A 21,406-nucleotide genomic window follows, 5' to 3' on the forward strand; every position below is an offset into this window, starting at 1 on the left:
ACCAAATAAATGAATGAATAATAAAATAAGATAGAACCCATTGCCACCTAACCTGAAACATCTAGAGTTGAATGAGTAATTTCCTTTCAGTTCCCTCTCAGTGAAAAAAAAATTTTTTATACTTCTTTTCAGAGGAACAGGAGTTTAATAACCACGAATGGTCGTATGTTTGGACAGTGACCACGTATTTCTCCATTTGAAGCGGACTGTTTTTATCAGCCACGCTTACCTGTCGACATGTTTTGGTCCCGATCAACCTGGCGATGGCACAGAAGTTGTCGTAGTACGTGCCAATGAGGACCCTGAACATGGAGGCCTCAGCGCCACTCCACTCCACATTCTCGGGGGGCTCGGCGTTGGGCTTCATCTTTATTGGTGTTTGACACCGAGAATTCGCTTCTATGAAACCAAAGTTAAGCGATGGTCAAGAAATAGCAATGGGAGGAAGGAAAGGGAAAGGGAAGGAAATATCAGTAAGCTTTTCCCCCATGGAAACCATGACAGCGGGCTCCCTTTAACTCAGCCTTCTAAAATGACGGCAAATGGGGTTACCCTGCTATTATTTATGGTGTAATCGTAGGGCTGAAAAGACAATCCATAACATATTAGTCAGTGGTTCCAATTCTCTCTCGTAACCAAAACTACCCACAGAGCGTCAAGAATATTCAACTGAATGATGAGAATGTCATCATGCCCTTGTGAAAGCTGGAAAAAGGAAAGTGACCCAAAGAGTGAAAATAAACTGGATCGTCAACTTGCAAGTAACCCAGAAGATGGACACCACAGGCGAGGGCCGGGTGTGGGACAGAGAGCAGTGCGTCACAGCCACACAGCCCTGCTCCTGGGTTTGTCACCGTGTGAGTAACTGACACCTCACAGGACCCGCACCCTCCGAGCGGCGGGGAGACCCGCTGCCAGGCGCGCCCCACCTGAGGAGCTGGAGGTCTCGTCCTTCTTCTCCTCCTCCTCCTTGTCGTTGCCCTCCCCCCCGGTCTCGGTCCCCGCCTCCCTGTCACTGTCCGTGTCCTTGGACTCGAGCGCGCTGGTGGTGGGGGTGCCGGGCCTGCTGCTGTTGTTGGGGAGCCGCCCTCTCCTGCGGCCGCCCGGGCGCTTCGGGGGCGTCTTTATCCGCTCGGCAGTGAGGGCAGCAGCAAACTCCTTCGCGCCCTCCTACGAAGGGGGAAAAGTGCAGACATCAGGGTAAAGTTCTGCGGCTCATTTTGGCGGAGGAGGAAAAAAAAAGGATGGCGTCAGCACGCTAGTCAAATGTATCACAGCATCCGGCTTTCACAGACAGTCGCACGTCTACATACAACTGTTTTCTATCTGCTTTTGAGGGTTTGAAGATTTGCGAAAGATAAATATGGCTTCCGTACAGGGCCAGAGCAGCACAAAATCAGGCAAGACGGCTCTATATTAACTGATTATGAGTTAAAATACAAATATACTTTAGGTAACAGTCTATTTAAAAGTGAATTTTAAGAGGAATCACACATCTAATGTGCATCTAAAGTCACACTTTACAATTTCAGGGTTTCTTAAGCCAACACGTCCCTTTCTCAGGTAACATTTAAAGTATACAAGAAGAAAACAAAACATGTACACCTACTCCACTCTGTCACTTTCTGCCTTACAAGTAAAACATCCCATTTTTTTCTTCCCTATGAGGGATGTACAGCCCCAGGAAGACATGAAAGGAACTCGATGAACAAGGCGGTGAGGGTTACATTCTGCGTTACCAGGTGCAATAATCCAGTCTCGGAAGGTATACAACAACGGGAAGGGCGTGGATTATAGAGATACCACAGACACATTTTAGATGAGCCAAATAAAATTCTGCCTTGTAAGGAATATTATAAAACAGTGCTCAAGAATTCCATTTTTAGTGGCAATAGAAGGGAGAAGTCTGAGAGCAGCCAACAGTTTTATACTTCATTCTACAAAAACCAAATTGCTTAAAAATAGGATACCTTCTGCAGGTGCCATTCAATGAATCTTCTGTCCAAAATCCAACAGGCAATATATACCCATTTAGTTCCTAGGTAGGAGTGGCTTGGTTCAAAGAGGGGAAATGGTAAAAATAAGATAGTACCCGTAAAAAACAACTTTTCTACCTCATATTTTCCTAAACCCTTACCTTTTCTCCATCATTTAAAAAAAAAAAAAAAACATACAAAACCTCTCTGGGACCTATATATAATATAGCTCAACTACAGTGGGTCTACAACTCAAAGAAGGGCCATGGCTCTGAGCAAGGCTCGGGAACTACTGCACTTCTGGGGTTTAAAAGGGTTCTCTGTGCTTCCCATTCTCGTAAGCTCTGTGGAGCTACAGGAGGCCTGGATCCTAAAGAACTCCATACGCTGCTGAAGAGACTAACAGAGATAAAGAATAACGCGAGATAACGAAAGACTAGAATGTGCAGTACGTAAGCACTACCGAGAAATGTGACTGAGAAACCTCTGCTATCATATGGCCAACGAAAGTATGGGAACAGTGAGGTTACCGCTGACTTTATAGACCTCACCGAAGTTCAAAATTAAGACTTCTCCAATTCCCTCCGGAGCCCCGCTGCACACGCTTACCAAGTGCTGGTAACACTGGGGGCCGCAAGGCTTGTTGTCCAGAGCCGTCTCCGTGTTCTTCCGCTTGTAAGTGTTGGGTGTCGCATGGAAAGCTGCAAAATAAACATAAAATATCCAAACATAACTAACATTACTTTTACACATAAACATAACATTACTTTTTCATGTCTCCAGATCCAAAGGAGAAAGTCAATTACTACATTACACTTTTGCTAATAATGTTTACATTACAGAACTTTCCTTCAAGCTCTTATTGAATTTCCACAATGTATTCTCCTCAGGTCTCCCCCAGAACACCTGAGCTCTAATTATAAACATTTATTTGAGTCTTTAATGTCTCCATAGAAACAACTGATGTATCCTCTACATAGAAATCAGATTTCCTCTTTTTACAAAAGAATTCTGACACCTACAATTTATCGATTTCCAAAGAAACGTCAGCAATCAGCTTGTCAAACGGGGGAGAAGAATGGGACACCAATTGTTAAAAACCAGTTTTAAAAGATAATGAGGACAGCCTCGGAATACTACAAGTCAATTTCTTTGAATCACACACAATTCAAGAACCCAGGGGGAGCCCACACGGTCAGCACCCTTTCTGCAGGAAAACACAATGGTCAGATAAAACAGGTTTTAGAAAGATAAAGTGTTTGGAACTTAAGATTCCCAAATAATATAACAGAAAAATTCAAACTCCAGCACGCTGGTATACTAACAAAGTATGAAAGCACAGCGGTGAGAACTTCAGACAACTTGGGGAAGCTTGCTTACAGTGTACAAAGGCAAATACTAGAAATGCCCTATCCAGAGTTACACAAGATGAAAATTAATCTGGATAAAAACAAGTGACAGATTCATGAAATAAATCATTTAAAAAATATTTGTAAAAAGCCATACTTCTGGGCTTCCCTGGTAGCGCAGTGGTTGAGAATCTGCCTGCCAATGCAGGGGACATGGGTTCGAGCCCTGGTCTGGGAAGATCCCACATGCCACGGAGCAACTGGGCCCGTGAGCCACAACAACTGAGCCTGTGCATCTGGAGCCTGTGCTCCGCAACGAGAGGCCGCGATAGTGAGAGGCCCGGGCACCGCGATGAAGAGTGGCCCCCGCTTGCCACAACTAGAGAAAGCCCTAGCACAGAAACGAAGACCCAACGCAGCCATAAGTAAATAAATAAAAATAAATAAAAAATAAAAACAAAGGAATTCCTTTTAAAAAAAAGAAGCCATACTTCTATCCATAGAACTTAAATGGGAAATGAAGACAGTGATGAGGGAAGGAAGAAAAAGTTATGTTTTTAAAATAGAAATTCAAGGCTCAGATTCTGTTTCAAGTATGTGAGTTGGTTTTTCCCAAAACAAGAGCCTGATACCATATGACTGATTTAGCACTGAATTACATTTTGCACAGGTGAAGACCCCTAAAATACAAAGAGTGAGCACTAGAAGATTAAGGTCACATAAGCAGAAGGAATTACATCCATCCAAAAACAAGATCGTCATGAGCCAGAGGCACATCCTGACTGACAGGTTTTTGGTGAAACTTGTTTTTAGTTTGGATGTCTCCTCTAGTACATACTATAGTTAGAGATTGATATTTTTGCCCCAATTCACTGAAGAAGACACACATGTATCTGTACACACACACGTACACAAATGAGGACAGCAGCCTCTGCTGGTCATGAGACAGAAGAAGCCTCTAAATCAGGACTAGGTAACAGTATCAGCATCATAAGCCACAATTATACAGTCTCCAAGGTAAGAACAAATTCAGGCCATAAAGGAAAAATTAGCATGCTAATAATAAAAGTACTTTTAAAATTTTTAAAGTACCATTCTTCATCTCACATTGCATTTAGCTAAAGAAAGAGAACTATTCTTACAACTAGATTTCCTTCAGCAGAATTTCTAACTTCAATTCTTTAGGAAAACTAAGTATATAAAAAATTCCCTCTCCTAGAAATGTCTTGACTATTTTTTTTTTAACATCTTTATTGGAGTATAATTGCTTTACAATGGTGTGTCAGTTTCTGCTTTATAACAAAGTGAATCAGTTAAACATATACATATGTCCCCATATCTCTTCCCTCTTGCGTCTCCCTCCCTCCCACCCTCCCTATCCCACCCCTCCAGGTGGTCACAAAGCACTGAGCTGATCTCCCTGTGCTATGCGGCTGCTTCCCACTAGCTATCTATTTTGTATTTGGTAGTGTATATATGTCCATGCCACTCTCTCACTTTGTCGCAGCTTACCCCTCCCGCTCCCCGTATCCTCAAGTCCATTCTCTAGTAGGTCTGCGTCTTTATTCCCGTCTGTCTTGCCCCTAGGTTCTTCATGACTTTCTTTTTAGATTCCATATATATGTGTTAGCATATGGTATTTGTTTTTCTCCTTCTGACTTACTTCACTCTGTATGACAGACTCTAGGTCCATCCACCTCACTACAAATAACTCAATTTTGTTTCTTTTTATGGCTGAGTAATATTCCATTGTATATATGTGCCACATCTTCTTTATCCATTCATCTGTTGATGGACACTTAGGTTGCTTCCATGTCCTGGCTATTGTAAATAGAGCTGCAGTGAACATTGTGGTACATGACTCTTTTTGAATTATGGTTTTCTCAGGGTATATGCCCAGTAGTGGGATTGCTGGGTCATATGGTAGTTCTATTTTTAGTTTTTTAAGGAACCTCCATACTGTTCTCCATAGTGGCTGTATCAATTTACATTCCCACCAACAGTGCAAGAGGGTTCCCTTTTCTCCACACCCTTCCAGCATTTATTGTTTGTAGATTTTTTGATGACGGCCATTCTGATCAGTGTGAGATGATATCTCATTGTAGTTTTGATTTGCATTTCTCTAATGATTAATGATGTTGAGCATTCTTTCATGTGTTTGTTGGCAATCTGTATATCTTCTTTGGAGAAATGTCTATTTAGGTCTTCTACCCATTTTGGGATTGGGTTGTTTGTTTTTTTGATATTGAGCTGCATGAGCTGCTTGTATATTTCGGAGATTAATCCTTTGTCAGTTGCTTCGTTTCCCAATATTTTCTCCCATTCTGAGGGTTGTCTTTTCGTCTCATTTATGGTTTCCTTTCCTGTGCCAAAGATTTTAAGTTTCATTAGGTCCCATTTGTTTATTTTTGTTTTTATTTCCATTTCTCTAGGAGGTGGGTCAAAAAGGATCTTGCTGTGATTTATGTCATAGAGTGTTCTGCCTATGTTTTCCTCTAAGAGTCTTGACTATTTTAGACTTCCAGAATACTGAACATAATCTTTTCAAATAGACATCTTAAAATACTAGTATTTGAAATACATTATTAAAATATATTTCAAACTAAGTATAATATGGGTGGGTTGGGGAGAAGATTATATAAAATTCCCTGATCAGGAAAATTATCAGATGGAAAATTAAAGCAAGATACTTAAAAGTTTCACAAAAAGAAAAGAACATGGATATTAAGGGCTTTTTTTTTTCTTTAATTTCAAAAGCAACTTAAAAAATCTTGGTGAAAAATCTTATCTAAAGGTTTTCAAGCAAAGGTAAAAGACTTATAAATTATAATATACAATTCTAGCTATGCTCTAGGCCAGTACTGGAGATTAAAGTCCCTCTAATAGAAAAGATCCATGATCAGATACCAAGCTTCTGGCACAGATGAACTGCCAATCCCCTGCCATCAGAATATCTTCCAGGACTTCCTTGGTGGCACAGTGGTTAAGAATCCGCCTGCCAATGCAGGAGACACGGGTTCGAGCCCTGGTCTGGGAAGATCCCACATGCCGCGGAGCAACTAAGCCCATGCGCCACAACTACTGAGCCTGCGCTCTGGAGCCCGTGAGCCACAACTACTGAGCCCCACGTGCCACAACTACTGAGCCTATGTGCCACAACTACTGAAGCCCACGCGTCTAGAGCCCGTGCTCCACGACAAGAGAAGCCACAGCAATGAGAAGCCCGCGCACCACAAGGAAGACTAGCCCCCACTCGCCGCAACTAGAGAAAGCCTGCGTGCAGCAACGAAGACCCAACGCAGCCAAAAATAAATAAATAAATTTATTTTTTTAAAAAAAAGAACATCTTCCTTAGAGATAAAAATGGCAGACACCCCTAACATCTAAATAACAAGTAAGGCCCAACATCAGTGAGGCTGCCAGCACAGAAATAATAAAAACAGTTAGCATCCAAAAAAGGCCTCTTTCACGATGAAGTTTTAAAAAGTCTCCCTTAAACGATGAGTTAAAGGAAATACAAAACATTCCCTCAAATTCCTTTAAAAAAAAATAGTAATAATACCAAATATTGGAACCTAAAAGTTGAAACAGTGCTCTAGAGACAACTCACTGTGTTAAAATACATACATCCAAAAAAAGAGGAAAGAATGAAAATGATGCAAACATCAGATTCACAAACAGAAAAACAGTAAAAACTAATACGGTAGCTGATTCTCTGAGGGAAAAATATACAAAAGAGATTTTTTAAATAAAATATATAAACCACTTCTTAATCTCATCAAGAAAAAAAGAATGAAACACAGAAGAACAATCAAAGAAATTAAAAGAATTATTAGAACATGCAGATCAAATTATACAAATAAATTTCAAAATCGGAATGAAATGGGTAATTTCCCAAAACTGATCCAGGAGCAGTAGGAAATGTATCTCCTAGCACCACTATTATTTAACATGGCACTGAAGATACAGTTAGACAGGAGAAAGTAGTTAAAGTTACAAAGATTGGAAAGAAGACAAAACCATTCATAACTGTAGGCAATTACAGCTGGAAAACTCAAAAGAATCTGTGCAGAAACTATCGCAAACAAGGACAGCTCAGTAAAGTAGCAGGGTACGAAACATACATGATACAAAGGGAAAAGCCCAACACATTTAATGCCTGGAAATCATCTTACCAAAGAATATAAATACAAGAGCTATGGGAAGAAAATCAGAAAGCTTACTTTAAAGGACAAAAGGAGGGCTTCCCTGGTGGCGCAGTGGTTGAGAATCTGCCTGCCAATGCAGGGGACACGGGTTCGAGCCCTGGTCTGGGAAGATCCCACATGCCGCGGAGCAACTGGGCCCGTGAGCAATAATTACTGAGCCTGTGCGTCTGGAGCCTGTGCTCCGCAACAAGAGAGGCCGCGATAGTGAGAGGCCCAGGCACCGTGATGAAGAGTGGCCCCCACGTGCCACAACTAGAGAAAGCCCTCGCACAGAAACGAAGACCCAACACAGCCATAAATAAATAAAAAATAAAGAAAAAAAAAAAAAAGGACAAAAGGAGACTTATCACATAGACATACCCTTATTTTAAATTGTCAATTTCCCCTTAGATAATTTATAAATTTAATGAGATTCCAATAAACATACCACCTAGACTTTTTTTTTAAATTAGACAAACTGGTTCTAAAATTTATATAGAAAAACAAGAATGGCCAGGAGATCTCTGAATAAAGCCCCCTGGACAGACAGACTCAAGGAACGAAACCCAAAGACCAGAAACAGACCCCAGCACCTGTGGTGACAGGGATGAAGGCAGCAGCTCAGGGCAGCCCCAGAGGGGACTTGTCAATAGATGGTGTGGAAACAGTGGCCCTGGAGATGCAGAGGACGAGTTGGATCCAAAATTCTAACAGAATAAATTCCAAACAGATCAAAGAGTCAGATGTTATTCCCAAAAAAAAAAAAAAAAAAAAAAAGAAAATAGCACCAAAGCCTAAAACGTACTAGAAAAAAAGTGAGAAAGTGAGACACCCTTTAAAACCTTGGAGTAGTAGGGAAAGCCAACTGATAAATTCAACTACCTTAAAGGTTGTTTTTTAACTTTGCTATGGGATTTTTACCAAACAACAAACTGGAAAAAAAAACCACTGCAACTCATCTCAAAAAAACTAATTTCCTGACTATATAAAGAGCTTCAAGATATCAAAAAGACCAACGAAGCCAAAAGGATAAAAATAGTTCAGAGAAAATAAAATACAAATCTCTTAATCATACAGGAAGAAAAAATGCAAATTAAATTATGCTAAAAAACATTTTACTAATTCAATCAATAAAATCAAAGTTTGTTTTTTAACACACTCTATTGGCTGGGCTCTGGGAAACAGGCACTCTTACTTTGCTGGTAGTTCTTTAAATTGGCAGATCCCCGTATGGCAGGTAGTTTGGCACTGTCTACACAGAGTGGACCAGGTTAACCTGCACTTGTGGGAAAGGACGTACAGGTCCACCACGCAAGGTTATTCACTATGGCGCCATTACCATAAATGTTGACCTTTGGGGGACGGGCTCAGTAAGTTATAGGGCCTCCTACAGCAGAAGACTATGCAGCTGTCCAGACAGGAATAGTATCTACAATATTAAGTCCAACAGGGAAAAAGCCTGGAGAGTATGGCACCATTTGAATAGGGTGGTTGGGAAAAGAGAGGAATGTATTTGTATTTGCCAGAAGAAACTACAGAAAGACACAGAAGAATTAACAGCAGAAGTGGTTTATCTCCAGGGGAGTGAGGATGCGGACAGGAGGGGGGGATTTCGCTGGACGCCTTTTAATGCCTTTTTGAAATGTAAGTCATGTGAATGATGATTTATTTAAAAAATAACAATAGCTAAACACATGCCAAGTGCTATTTTAAGTATTTTGCACGTAGTAAGTAATAAATTTAACCCTCATGACAGTTCATATTATTCCCATTAGACAAAGAACAAAAAGCACAAAATGCTATATTTAACAGGTATGTTTAATAATGTATTTAATGACTTCTCTTACCTAAGGAAAACATACGGTGTGTGATATTTTGTCAAAGTCAGTGTAAAGCCACTAAGTGCCTGTAGAATGTGCTCGGGCTACATCACGAAGAGCCTGGCTCCAGTGGAACGGGAGGCAAGGGGGCACCGCAGTGCTGGACCCGCGGCTCCCACACGCGGCAGTGAGCAGCCCACCGGTCGGTCCCAGAGGACCAGCTCCACTGAGCACAGCACTTCTCTCCTCCTCTCCCCCGCAGGAATAATGAGACAATGAGCAGGTTCAAGGGTCATCCAAATTGCTCAGACTGGAATAGCACAATAAAATAACTCCGGTAATAATGTTTAAAAGTAGTGGCCTCCTGCCTTGGCTCATTTGTACAAAAAAGGTCCATCAAATGCTGCATCTATAAACAACAAACTGGAGGGACCATTGCATTGACTCCAATGAAAGAGCTCCCACCAACTTTTTTGCTATAGTGATATCTGAATGCAATTTACAGTATTCTTAAGAACTGGACATTATTTTATAAAATGATCATGTGTAAAGGGGAATTAAATGCAATTCAAAACAACTACTTCAAGGCCTGTGTAAAGACAGTGCTGCCAAGCCCAAGTAAGTAATCCCACAATGGCTGGGATAACAAATGGCTGGCTTCTCCGGATTATTACAACTACCAAGTCATCGATTTAAACTAGATTAGGAGCACAGGCAACAACTGCAAGGAGATACGATGGGAGATACAGTGATAATTCAGAAAGTCTACTTCAAGTGTTTCTAATTTAAGATAACTAAACCACTAATACTTCACACACACACACACACACACACACACACACACACACAAATGACCATTTCCAAACCTAGATACACATCACGTAACAAATTATGCGCTGCAGCAAACATAAGTAGGTAGAGCAAAAACTCAAAACAAGGCAAGAAATAGCTGCTTAGGCAGGCTAATTAACATTAAGAGGTACCACTGCAAAATGAGGGAAAAAACTGTAAAAGGTGGGCACAGGAACTCTAAAAGGGCAAAGCAACATGAACCCATTTAGCACAGAGACAAAGGTGTTATGCCACAGACGGTCACACAAAACTCTAATGTGGAAAAAGCTAACCTACATTAAGTAAACTCTGCTTAGGAACCAGGAGGTATGAAATATATTTTCAAAAAACATGCCTCCTAAGTAGCTAGTACTTTCTAAACTGTACTTAATTAAGTTCCACTTACCTGGAAATTTTACTAAGAAACTTCATTCCCCAGCAATGTCAGAAAAAGAAAGTAATATCATATGTACCATACGTAAATCTCATTAAGAACATGTTATGCTTTACCTGTATTCAAACGCAGGTGTTTTTTAAAAGCAACGTATTCAGAGGACGCCCCCCCCCAAAAAAAACCAGATTTGGCACTAAACAGACAAGAATATATATAAACACCTTTTTAGCCAATTTCTTATTCAACAAGTTATTCATCAGTATTAGCAATGTTGCCCTGGGCCATCAAGCTAGTTCACAGTAAGTTTTATTATAAAACAATTGTTCGGTTAGCATTTATGGAAAATTCACTGATCTGTATTCCAAGTTAGTGGGAGACAGCAGTGCCAGCTTAACATGTGCAAAAGACTTCAGAGCAACCCTTAAGCAACAAATTAAAAAATAACAATACTCTGATCCTAACGTATTTTTCAGTCGTAACTGCAAGATTAAATGACAAATTCTAGTGGTAATAAATGACACTTCCCAAGTTGCTTTAACACATAATTCCACAACAAAGATAGAAAATGAAAACGTACAATAACTGCACTTACGATGTAGGAAGCAGTCATATTTAAAACATCGCCTACAGAAAAGCGTATGAAACGAGTGCAAGCTCTGCTCCCTCTGAACAGACTTGGCGTTTGGTCCATCTATGTTGGGGGTACATTCGGGGGGAAGTGCACCTGGGAGCTGCTGCTCAGTGAGTTCTTTGTACCTAACATTAACCAAGAAAAATGGAAGTAAAGGTGAAACAAGAATTACATTTTCGAAAATAAAGTTTCTACAAGATTTCTGTGTATTATTTTTGATGTTTATCTTGCCTAAAACACACACAGAAGTTTAGCCTACAAATATCTTTATTTAAATGAAGAGCCAATTAAATATTATGCATGGTATATCAAGAAACGAATTCACTGATGTGATTCACATCTGTCATGAAAAATGTTACTATATTCATTAAAATGAAACATCAGCTGCACTAAAATTTCTACAGGTGTCCCAAGAAATTTCCTCTTACACGCATTCCTGTAAATTGTGTGTGTACGTGTGCGTGTGTGCACGCGCGCGTGCAAACTTATCCCATCTACCATAAATGGAGTGCAGGGTACCAGATACATACACGTATTAGTTCAAGTATCTCGCAGATGTTGGGAACACACGAAGTGGGGAGCTCACTGGCTACATTAGTTCCATTTCTAAAGAACCAAAATGGTGCGTTAAATACCATACGAGGCAAAACCATCGCCAAAGAACAAATCTTACTTTTCCTTTAGCTCTTCTGCTGTGCCCTTATCTGGAAACATTGAGGAAATAGCTTCAAAAATTTTATCAGAAGGAAATTTCCGAGGTGGGCGACTTTCTTTATCTAAACGGGGAAAAGTGAAAGGAAAAAAGAATGAAAGTGAACAAGCTTGCCAGTCTTTCACTTCCTTCATGCCTAACAAAGCTGATTTTCCAGGAAATTGCCAGCTCTGTGTTTCACTTACTTCCAACATATCTCACAAGGATCTGGGAGGCTGGTGGGCCAGACAAAATTCAAACTCAAGCGTGGAAAGCTGCAAGTGCGCCAGGAGGCAGAGAACCAAGGCTGTGGTCCCGGCTCAGCCCCTAACTGACGCCACGGCCCTGTCTGGCCACTGACCCACCTTGGCTGGCTCCTCATCTGTAAAATGAGGAGCCAGGTGATCACTAAGGCGCTTGTTATAAAAACTGTACACTTCTTTGAAACTGCAATTTTTCCCCATATTCTTCTATGCTGTCTTAATAACGAGCTTTGTCCGGTCTTCACCAACTGCCAAGCTCTAAGTTGGGACCCTCTAATTTTCTGGCAAACCGTAATTAGCGTAGCGGTTAAAACATATGCTCTGGGGTCAGTTAGAGCTGGTTTCGAACACAGCATTTTCTGGGTTCTGTTTCCTCCCAATACTGTGATCTTAAGTTACTTCACCTCACTAAACCCATCTCCTCAACTATGAGGTGGATCTGATGATAAAAGCCACCTCGTGGAACATTATGAGAATTAAATGTCTATACGCATATAAAGTGATATAAAGTGACGAGCACACAACTTGTTCATAGTCAATGATCAGTGTGCTATATATATGTTATATAATGATTATGATGACGGCCCAGGGAAACCCAAAAAAAAACCACGTTCTTTTGCTAGCCAAGGGAAATAAAGACAAGTGCAGGATTAAATGTTATAAATAATATTCTAATTTTGATTATACTACCACTGATATGATATTTAACAAAAGAAAAAAGAAGGAAGGAAGATTTACCTGTACTCTGTTGTTTTTGAAAAATGCTGTAATGGCGACACGCAAATGTAACAGACGTACCTTCTCGGTTCTCCTCTAAATCTTTCTGTTTTTCTTCTCTTTCATCAGGATCATCTCCATCATCATCATCATCATCGTCATTGTATTGACCAAGAGCATTCACCAACTCCACAAAAATTTCATCATTTATAAACCCACATTCTGAAATTCATCAAATCGAATATCAGAAATACACAAAAGTTCACGCACGCTTTCTGTAATCGGTAAGAAATAGCTGGAGCCTATCCATCAGTACCATAACAGTATTATTAAAATGCGGTGAGGAAAGATCATTTTCAGGACTGGCCTGGGGCAAAGTCGGAAGTAGTACTTATCCTCAACACCTGTCATCTTCACACGTTTCCAGTGCCTGCTACGGTAGCCTAATTCTCTAGAAACTAACCACGGCCTTCACCTCCTTCCAAACAATGCATCTGCCAGACCCTGCTGTCCACTCGTGACGGGAACATATGAGGATGTTACACGTTACCCTCCTGCCAGGAACTTTAACAGGGTCTCCTGTTAAATCACCGAAGCTGTGATTCTAATGACAGGATTTCAGGTCCTGTGGTTGCCTAGTGGGGAAGGTATTTTTTGAACATAGGGCCTTTTGGAGCCCATGTGACATAAGCAGAAGCCCTATTCCTAACTGATTTTATTGCTAAAGAATCTTAAAACCTACATACACTCAAACAATTCTATTTAATTTACATGTTATTGACATCACAGTTTGTTATGACCAACTATGCATAATTTTCAACTGGTAAGCATGATCCTTCAATTTAAAAATAGTTAGGGTGCTAACATATATATGGAATCTTAAAAAAAAAAAAAAAGGTCATGAAGAACTTAGGGGCAAGACGGGAATAAAGACACAGACCTACTAGAGAATGGACTTGAGGACACAGGGAGGGGGAAGGGTGAGCTGGGACAAAGTGAGAGAGTGGTAGTGTATATATGGACATATAAGCACTACCAAATGTAAAATAGATAGCTAGTGGGAAGCAGCTGCATAGCACAGGGAGATCAGCTCGGTGCTTTGTGACCACCTAGAGGGGTGGGATAGGGAGGGTGGGAGGGAGATGAAAGAGGGAGGAGATATGGGGATATATGTATATGTATAACTGATTCACTTCGTTATAAAGCAGAAACTAACACACCATTGTAAAGCAATTATACTCCAACAAAGATGTTAAAAAAAAAATAAAATAAAATAAAAATAGTTAGGGAAAACACTGAAAATTTTAGGCTTGTGAGCCCAGGCCAGTCCAGCAATGTTAATATAAAAAAAATCTCTTTCATACCTATGTTTTAAAAAACTAATAAAATATCAATTCTCTGGCCGCTTTTCTAAGAGAATAAACACATGACTCACCTCTATCCCCGTGTACTTTTCCATCATAATTTTTTATTAGTTCTTCAATGAAAGTCCCATCCTGGTCTAAAACTTCATCCCCCATGTAAGGAATGTTATGTAAAACAGTTTCATCTTCCACCTAAAAGTAAAAAATATTTAAAAAGCAGGCTTATCCTAAGTATCAAAATTTTTTAAGGCTTATCCTAAGTATCAAATTTTTTTAAGAGTAAATGTAATATAACTGAAATACAACAATATTTTTTCATAAGTAGATGTCTGTACCCAGTTCTCCAGATCTAAAATAATAGACATCAAATTCTAAAAGCCACAACGAAGTAAAAAACCCTTCTCATCAATAAGTATATCTGAGAAAACAAACTGTTTACAGGGAAATAATTTAAGAAAAAATACTGTATTACCTAATCTAATATGTCATCAATCATTAAAACTTACCATTATTTTATGTACCTCTCTAAGAAAGGAAAAAATGCTGCAAATTACGACTCATCATCAATTTTAAGACATGCCTATTTCAGACATTTCAAAGTTTTCTTAGGATCGATGAAATATGGTTTATCAAAACCAGCGAGGGCTTCCCTGGTGGCGCAGTGGTTAAGAATCCACCTGTGAATGCAGGGGCCACAGGTTCGAGCCCTGGTCCAGGAAGATCCCACATGCCACGGAGCAATTTAGCCCATGCACTGCAACTACTGAGCCTGTGCCCTAGAGCCCATGCACCACAACTACTGAGCCTGTGCCCTAGAGCCCATGCACCACAACTACTGAGCCTGCGTACTGCAACTACTGAAGCCCACGCGCCTAGAGCCCGTGCTCCACAACAAGAGAAGCCACCGCGATGAGAAGCCCGCAAACTGCAACGAAGAGTAGCCCCCGCTCGCCGCAACTAGAGAAAGCCCGCGCGCAGCAATGAAGACCCAACGCAAAGACAAGATAAATAAATAAATTTATTAAAAAAAGGATATTACACAAAAAAAGAACCCATAAATAACCATACCCCAAAAAAAGGAAAAGGAAATAAAAACTAATGTAAGTAAGGATTTCCAAACTTCACTTGATGATCTAATTATTAAGAGACATTCAACATAATAAAATTGTAGACATATAAAATATCAATGGTTCATTAAAGTTTATGCCAAAAGGATTTACTCTTATTCATAAAATAGGATTGTTACTCTACATGACAACATAGTTCACTACTAAGATGAACAAGACGCCTATCAAAATTGACAGTGCTAATAAAGATGACAGATGAGTTTACATCACCTCATCAACTCATATATTATATTGGAAGACAACAGGGAAGAAAGAGGGTGCTAACTTAGCAGCAAAGAGCCAATCAAAGAAAAGTTCAGAGAGAACAGAGTACTTAAGAAACAAGGGAGGGCTTCCCTTGTGGTGCAGTGGTTAAGAATCCACCTGCCAGTGCAGGGGACATGGGTTCAAGCCCTGGTCCGGGAAGATCCCACATGCCGCGGAGCAACTAATAAGCCCGTGCACCACAACTTCAAGCCTGCGCTCTAGAGCCCACGAGCCACAACTACTGAAGCCCGCGCACCTAGAGTCCATGCTCCACAACAAGAGAAGCCACCGCAATGAGAAGCCCGCGCACCGAAGAGTAGCCTCCACTCACCGCAACTAGAGAAAGCCTGCGTGCAGCAAAGAAGACCCAACGCAGCCAAAAATAAAATAAATAAGTAAATAAATAAATCTATTTTTAAAAAAAAAGAAACAAGGGAAAGGAAGCTGACATTCATGGGGGAAGAGAATTTTCAATAAAAAATTTAAAAGACAGTAATTATAAAGACATGAAGTTTCTGAAGTCCATATCTAAATATGGAGACTAATCTAAAACAAGGATAGGTCTAAGTCTTAAGGGGCCTTTGAACAAGGTATTGGTTAAAAATAGTATTTCAGAAAGATAATTCTGATAAACAGAATGGACTGGCTAAGACTGATGGGAGGACATGGCAACTATGTCAAGTGTGAGGTGCCTACCGCTTCTCGGCCTTTTGGCTAAGATGAAATGTTAAGTGTGAGGTGCCTTAGGCTGGCCCATGATCGACAGGGAGGAATACGCCGGCAAAAGGCCGTGACACACACACGGTAGGAGCAGGCAGGAAACAGGAAAAAAAGGGAAATTTTTCAAATTATTCCTACATAACAAATTTAGGATAACTGCAGAGTTCTTAAAAGATAACGGTACCTTAGACAAACAAGGAAAAGGGAAACTGGGAGAAAAAGTGCATATGGGGTATAAAATGAAAATTTAGATGTTAATGTATTTATTGCTGTATTCAGGGTCAAGCTTATATACAACTAATGAGTCTAGCTGCCATCACACCTCACCTGCACTAATCCCATTTAAACTGGGAGAGTTAATTATTTTGGACACAAGCCAAAATTAAATGACAATTGGCTATTTTGTCTTCCCAATTATAACCAGATAACCTTTGCACCTCAAAATATATCCTAGCCATAATAAAGACAGCTTGCCTGACCTAGCTTTCATCACCAGCAAAACCCATGGATGATTCATAATATTTATTGACACCTTTGGAGGCGGAGATAAATTAGGAGTTTGGGGTTAACATATACACATTACTATATATAAAATAAACAACAAGGACCTACTGTATAGCACAAGGAACTATAGTCAATATCTTGTAATAACCTATAATGGAAAAGAATCTGAAACAATCACTTTGCTGTACGCCTGAAACTAACACAACAGTATAAACTGACTATACTTCAATTTTTTAAAATGGTTTAAAAAACAGAAGTAAAATTTATTGACAACTTTAAACACTATATGCTTTCAGCATTTCAGTCTGTGAAAATATGAACCCTCCCAGAAGCTCCTGTAACATGATTCTCAAACAATATGTTTTTGAATAAAGCCTTAAATGCACAAAAATACACAATGGCAGAAGAGAATCTGAAGTTTGCCTTTAAGCCTCCACTGCAAAATTTTTAACAGCAAAGTTACTGAAGACATTAGAAACATCTATTTATTTAAAAATCTAGCAGGTAATTCTCTAAAGTAGGCTCACCAAGGACCTCCATCAACACTGTAATAGCCCTATTATTTTATATACCAACTAAGTAATAAAACTATGTATTTTTAATTTAACAACACAAGTCAAGAATGCATACTCAAATTTCTCTTTTGTTCCATCCTCCTTCATCCTACTTCTATAAAGAATTAAATACTAGCATTTCATTACAAAAGCTATTGTGCCCGTGTTATCTGTGGAAAAATGCTTAACCTTGCCCTGAGAATATTTCATAGTGTACATTATCATTTAATAACATGCTGCCTAAAATTGTTTTAAATAATACGTTCTCAATTAACAAAACCTCAAAGTCAGACTGAGATTGCAGGATACTGACTAACATCTTCAAGGATAAAAACTATACGCTTCATCTTTTAAATATATTTTTAATCCCAGGTATGGCTTTTGCTTCATACTTTTCCTTTGGAGAATGTTTTAACTAGAAAGGACTAAGAAAAGAGCAACATCAACACTGAAAAGGCTTAAAAATACATGTATTAATTGGTTTAAAAAATTACTCTAAGTACTCCCATTTCGATAGCTATTTTTACTTACACTATCTTAACTCACCTTGACAAGAAAATTATCTATGCTTTTGTATTTAAAAGAAGTGATTACCAAATAAGAAGACACATTATTTACATACCATGAAATTCTGCTGTAGGGGAGACCAAGAATACATTATGGGTACTGAAGCAACTGCATTCAGAGTCTTTAACGGGATGACTTGCGTTGGAAAATCCAAGTCACTGGTCACCGAACACTAGAACAGAAAAAATAAAATTGACTTGTAAGAATAAAAGGACAACCTGAAGCTGTAGGCATCATATTATAAAGAGATGTTGCCTACTTACAGCATTTTGAAAAAGAAATTTCTTTACTGAGACGGTATGTTCATAAAAACCAAAAAGGATTCTCTCCTCTCTTTTACTTAGTGATAGAAAAAGCTTCAGATTTTGCAAATTTTCAAAACCTTCCAACCCTTTCCATACTTACCAGTATCAATAAGAATCAAATATTATATTTAGGTTGGCCTCAGATTAACTGCTCCTTGCTTTCACTATAAATTTTCTACCTCACTGCTTAATTTCATTTACATCTCATCCACATGGAATAATACTATATATATATACACCAAATATGCCACTTAAATCTTACTTAATAAGAATATAGAAACTTGTTAGGTAACCTTTCTTACCTTTACCTTCCCTTTTTAAAAACCCAAGTGTCATTTGCTGATATTATCAGATGATACACAAATATTAAAGGTAATAGACCTGAATTTCAATCACAACGAAATGGATTCAAATCAATTCTGCAGAAGTGTAATCTCTAAATTATTAACAATAATAGCTAATGTTATTAAGCACTTTCTATGTGCTAGGCACTATTTTAAACACTTACATGTCTTATATTTAGTCCTCATTACAGCGCTGTACGATGGGGACTATTCTTAGCGCTCATTTTACAGGTGAGAAAACTAAGATAGAGAAAGGATACGTAATTGGCCCAAAGTCATACACTGTTAGGGCTAGAATTTAAACCCAGAAAGTCTGACTCTGGAGCCCCTGCTCTTACCCACTACACATATTGTCACGATACCACATTTCTATACATTTCTAATACCGGTTAAGTAAATATATTTCCCTGAAATACCATATTTCATCCAATCTACGATGACATCAATTTCAAAGCACACCATTATCTTCTGTAGCATTAAGAAAATAATGTTGCCAATTAAACTATAACACAATGCTTTCTTATCATAGTGATTCTAAGATGCATGCCAGTTTCAGATGTTAAAATGTTAAAAGGTTTGCATCTTTGACTTGATGAAATACGGTAAAGATCTGTGCCCAAATACCACAGCACTTTCCATCCTGTCTAGGAATCCAGCTTTTCTTAAAAGAGTACCATTACCCAATTATCAGGTCTCCAGAGCCTTCTCAAAAATACCCTGGACATGTAATCCATGAAAATAGAGCAAAAAGAAGTAGAATTGAAGTAGTAAAATGAAACCAAAAAAGTCATGTCTATACAACACACATAATTATTAAATGTTTCATTTTTATTTAAGAGGACTTAAAAATCGCGGGTCTAGATTTGGTGAAATCAGAGTGGAAGTCTTTGGCATCCAGGCCCACCTGGCCCTCAGCATTTCCTCAGGCCAGGGGGATAATCTTCCAATAGTCACAGTCACCGCAGCACAAAAATAGTTCCTTCCTCAGTGGAAGTGAAGGTTTAAAGATAGAGTAGTTAGGAAGAACTGTGACAGTGATTAATCCATTAATTTGCTTTCCAAAAGGGCAAAGATTAAAGATAATACTAGAAAGCTCATAGCTCAAGTAAATAAGAAGGTGTGAACAGTTTACTAAAACTCCAGAACCCGCAATCTTTCCCTGTTTCCTTCTTTGGCCTCTGATGCAATCCCTCATCCATCCGTCCAATAATAACAGCAGTTAACATTTATTGAGCACGTACTGTGTTGCAGGCACTGTGCTAAGTGCTTTACATACATTTTCTTAACCACTTCTCATCTTAGCCTTTGGCATCACGATTTCACACAATGAGGAGGAGACTGAGGCTCAGGGAGGTTAAGTAACTTGCCTGGTCAGAAAGGCAGGAAATCACCAAGCCAGGGTGGAAGCCTAAGTCTGCTTCCAGCACCCACAAGCTTCATGCCTGTGCTCTAGTTCTCACCCTGAGATGCCCGTGCCGTGGGTGCTGTGCAAGAGAGACACCCAACAGTGTCACAGGGCATCTCCTCCCCCAGCGTCTGCCTCTTGTCCTATTCCTACCACATCTTCATTCCTTCTTCTTAAGTTACTTATTAACCAGGTCACTCTGGGGCAAGGAGTGGTTATAACTACGGAATAAAGTGTTATACACTACCCAGTGGTTTTAAATACAAAATAATTTCATTTCCTGCAAAACAATTAAATTGGAGTTTTTGATTTTTGTTTTACACATGGTGGAGGTAAATTAATTCTGTGATTTTAATTCTGAAGACTGGCCCCCTTTAAAGCCTGGGGGACGAGGGGGAGTGGCTGCTTCTCCAATTCTGACTTATTCACCTGCTTTAATATCTAAATCCAAGGTGGCACTTACGGGAGGACAGCTGAATATCCTATTCAACTACCAGACAGGAGGCACGCTGGCTCTGCTCCACCTGTTTGCTCTAGTGACAGAGAAGATGCTCTGAGTCTACTGAACGAGGTCAGCTGACTTTTCCGTGAACAGAAAGAACTTAGAGAAGCACAGAAAATAAGGCAGCAAAGGCTGCAGCGCTAAGTCCTATCTCCAACCCCACACCTGCCATACCCCCATGACCCATCACCTCAATTCTGAGTGATAAAAGTGTCACCAAGGGGCTGGAAATAAGCTCTCAAAGCGGCTGTGGCAGAGTGTGGTTTTACCTCTGTCTCGCAACAATACTCAGCACAGTGTCTCAAAAAAGAGTAGGCACTCAAAAAATGTTTCCGGAATGAACCGACTGCATTTGCTGATTTGTCCCTAATGGAGACTTCGACTTCAATTTCTTTTTAAAGCTAAGAGAACACCTATTTAGCAAATTGAAGGTCTATACCCACCTCATTATCTATGTAGTATCTCTAGAAACCTACCCCATTCTTTAACTATTAACCTTAACTAATAACCATATCCCTTTCATTTATGAAATAATATTCAAATGCAAAAGCATTTGTTGGTAAAACAAGTTTGGGAATTCTTATTTATTGACTTACAGGAAAATTACTCAAAAATCCCAGTTACTTACCAGTAACTTTTTTTCTTTGAAAATGTATCATCCTTGACACTTTATATCATTGTCTCATATCACTCAGAGCACTGAATAGGATTTTGACCTCATGGGTCTCCACAGCATTTTACCTGATCAGAGTCATATGTCTTGGACTCAGGAACTCACTAGGAGACCTATATCAACAAATTAAATTCTCTAATTCTAGTTCCAACTTGAGGATCACACAAGGAAGTTGTTGTAGGTAATCCATCATTGATGGTAAAGAAAGAAAACAACTCTATTAGTTACCAAGGATG

General features: G+C 39.4%; 1 protein-coding gene across 15 annotated transcripts in view; it reads right to left on the bottom strand.

The window, feature by feature from the left end:
* Positions 1-21,406, bottom strand: part of EZH2 (enhancer of zeste 2 polycomb repressive complex 2 subunit) — a 63,215-nt gene that overhangs the window by 8,169 nt on the left and 33,640 nt on the right. For 9 of the 15 annotated variants that reach the window (XM_082400481.1, XM_082400482.1, XM_082400479.1 and 6 more), the window contains 8 exons: positions 17,997-18,113; positions 14,295-14,415; positions 12,941-13,081; positions 11,862-11,964; positions 11,135-11,313; positions 2,586-2,677; positions 930-1,170; positions 230-399 (listed from right to left, as the gene is read on the bottom strand). In XM_082400481.1, the coding sequence (XP_082256607.1) occupies positions 230-399; positions 930-1,170; positions 2,586-2,677; positions 11,135-11,313; positions 11,862-11,964; positions 12,941-13,081; positions 14,295-14,415; positions 17,997-18,113 (1,164 nt within the window). The remainder of the gene's footprint in view (positions 1-229; positions 400-929; positions 1,171-2,585; positions 2,678-11,134; positions 11,314-11,861; positions 11,965-12,940; positions 13,082-14,294; positions 14,416-17,996; positions 18,114-21,406) is intronic. The other 6 variants (XM_082400469.1, XM_082400476.1, XM_082400474.1 and 3 more) reach the window with 1 other exon arrangement.

This window comes from Balaenoptera borealis (assembly GCF_965194805.1).
Source record: "Balaenoptera borealis genome assembly, chromosome: 7".
In the NCBI taxonomy this organism is placed as follows: Eukaryota; Metazoa; Chordata; class Mammalia; order Artiodactyla; family Balaenopteridae; genus Balaenoptera; species Balaenoptera borealis.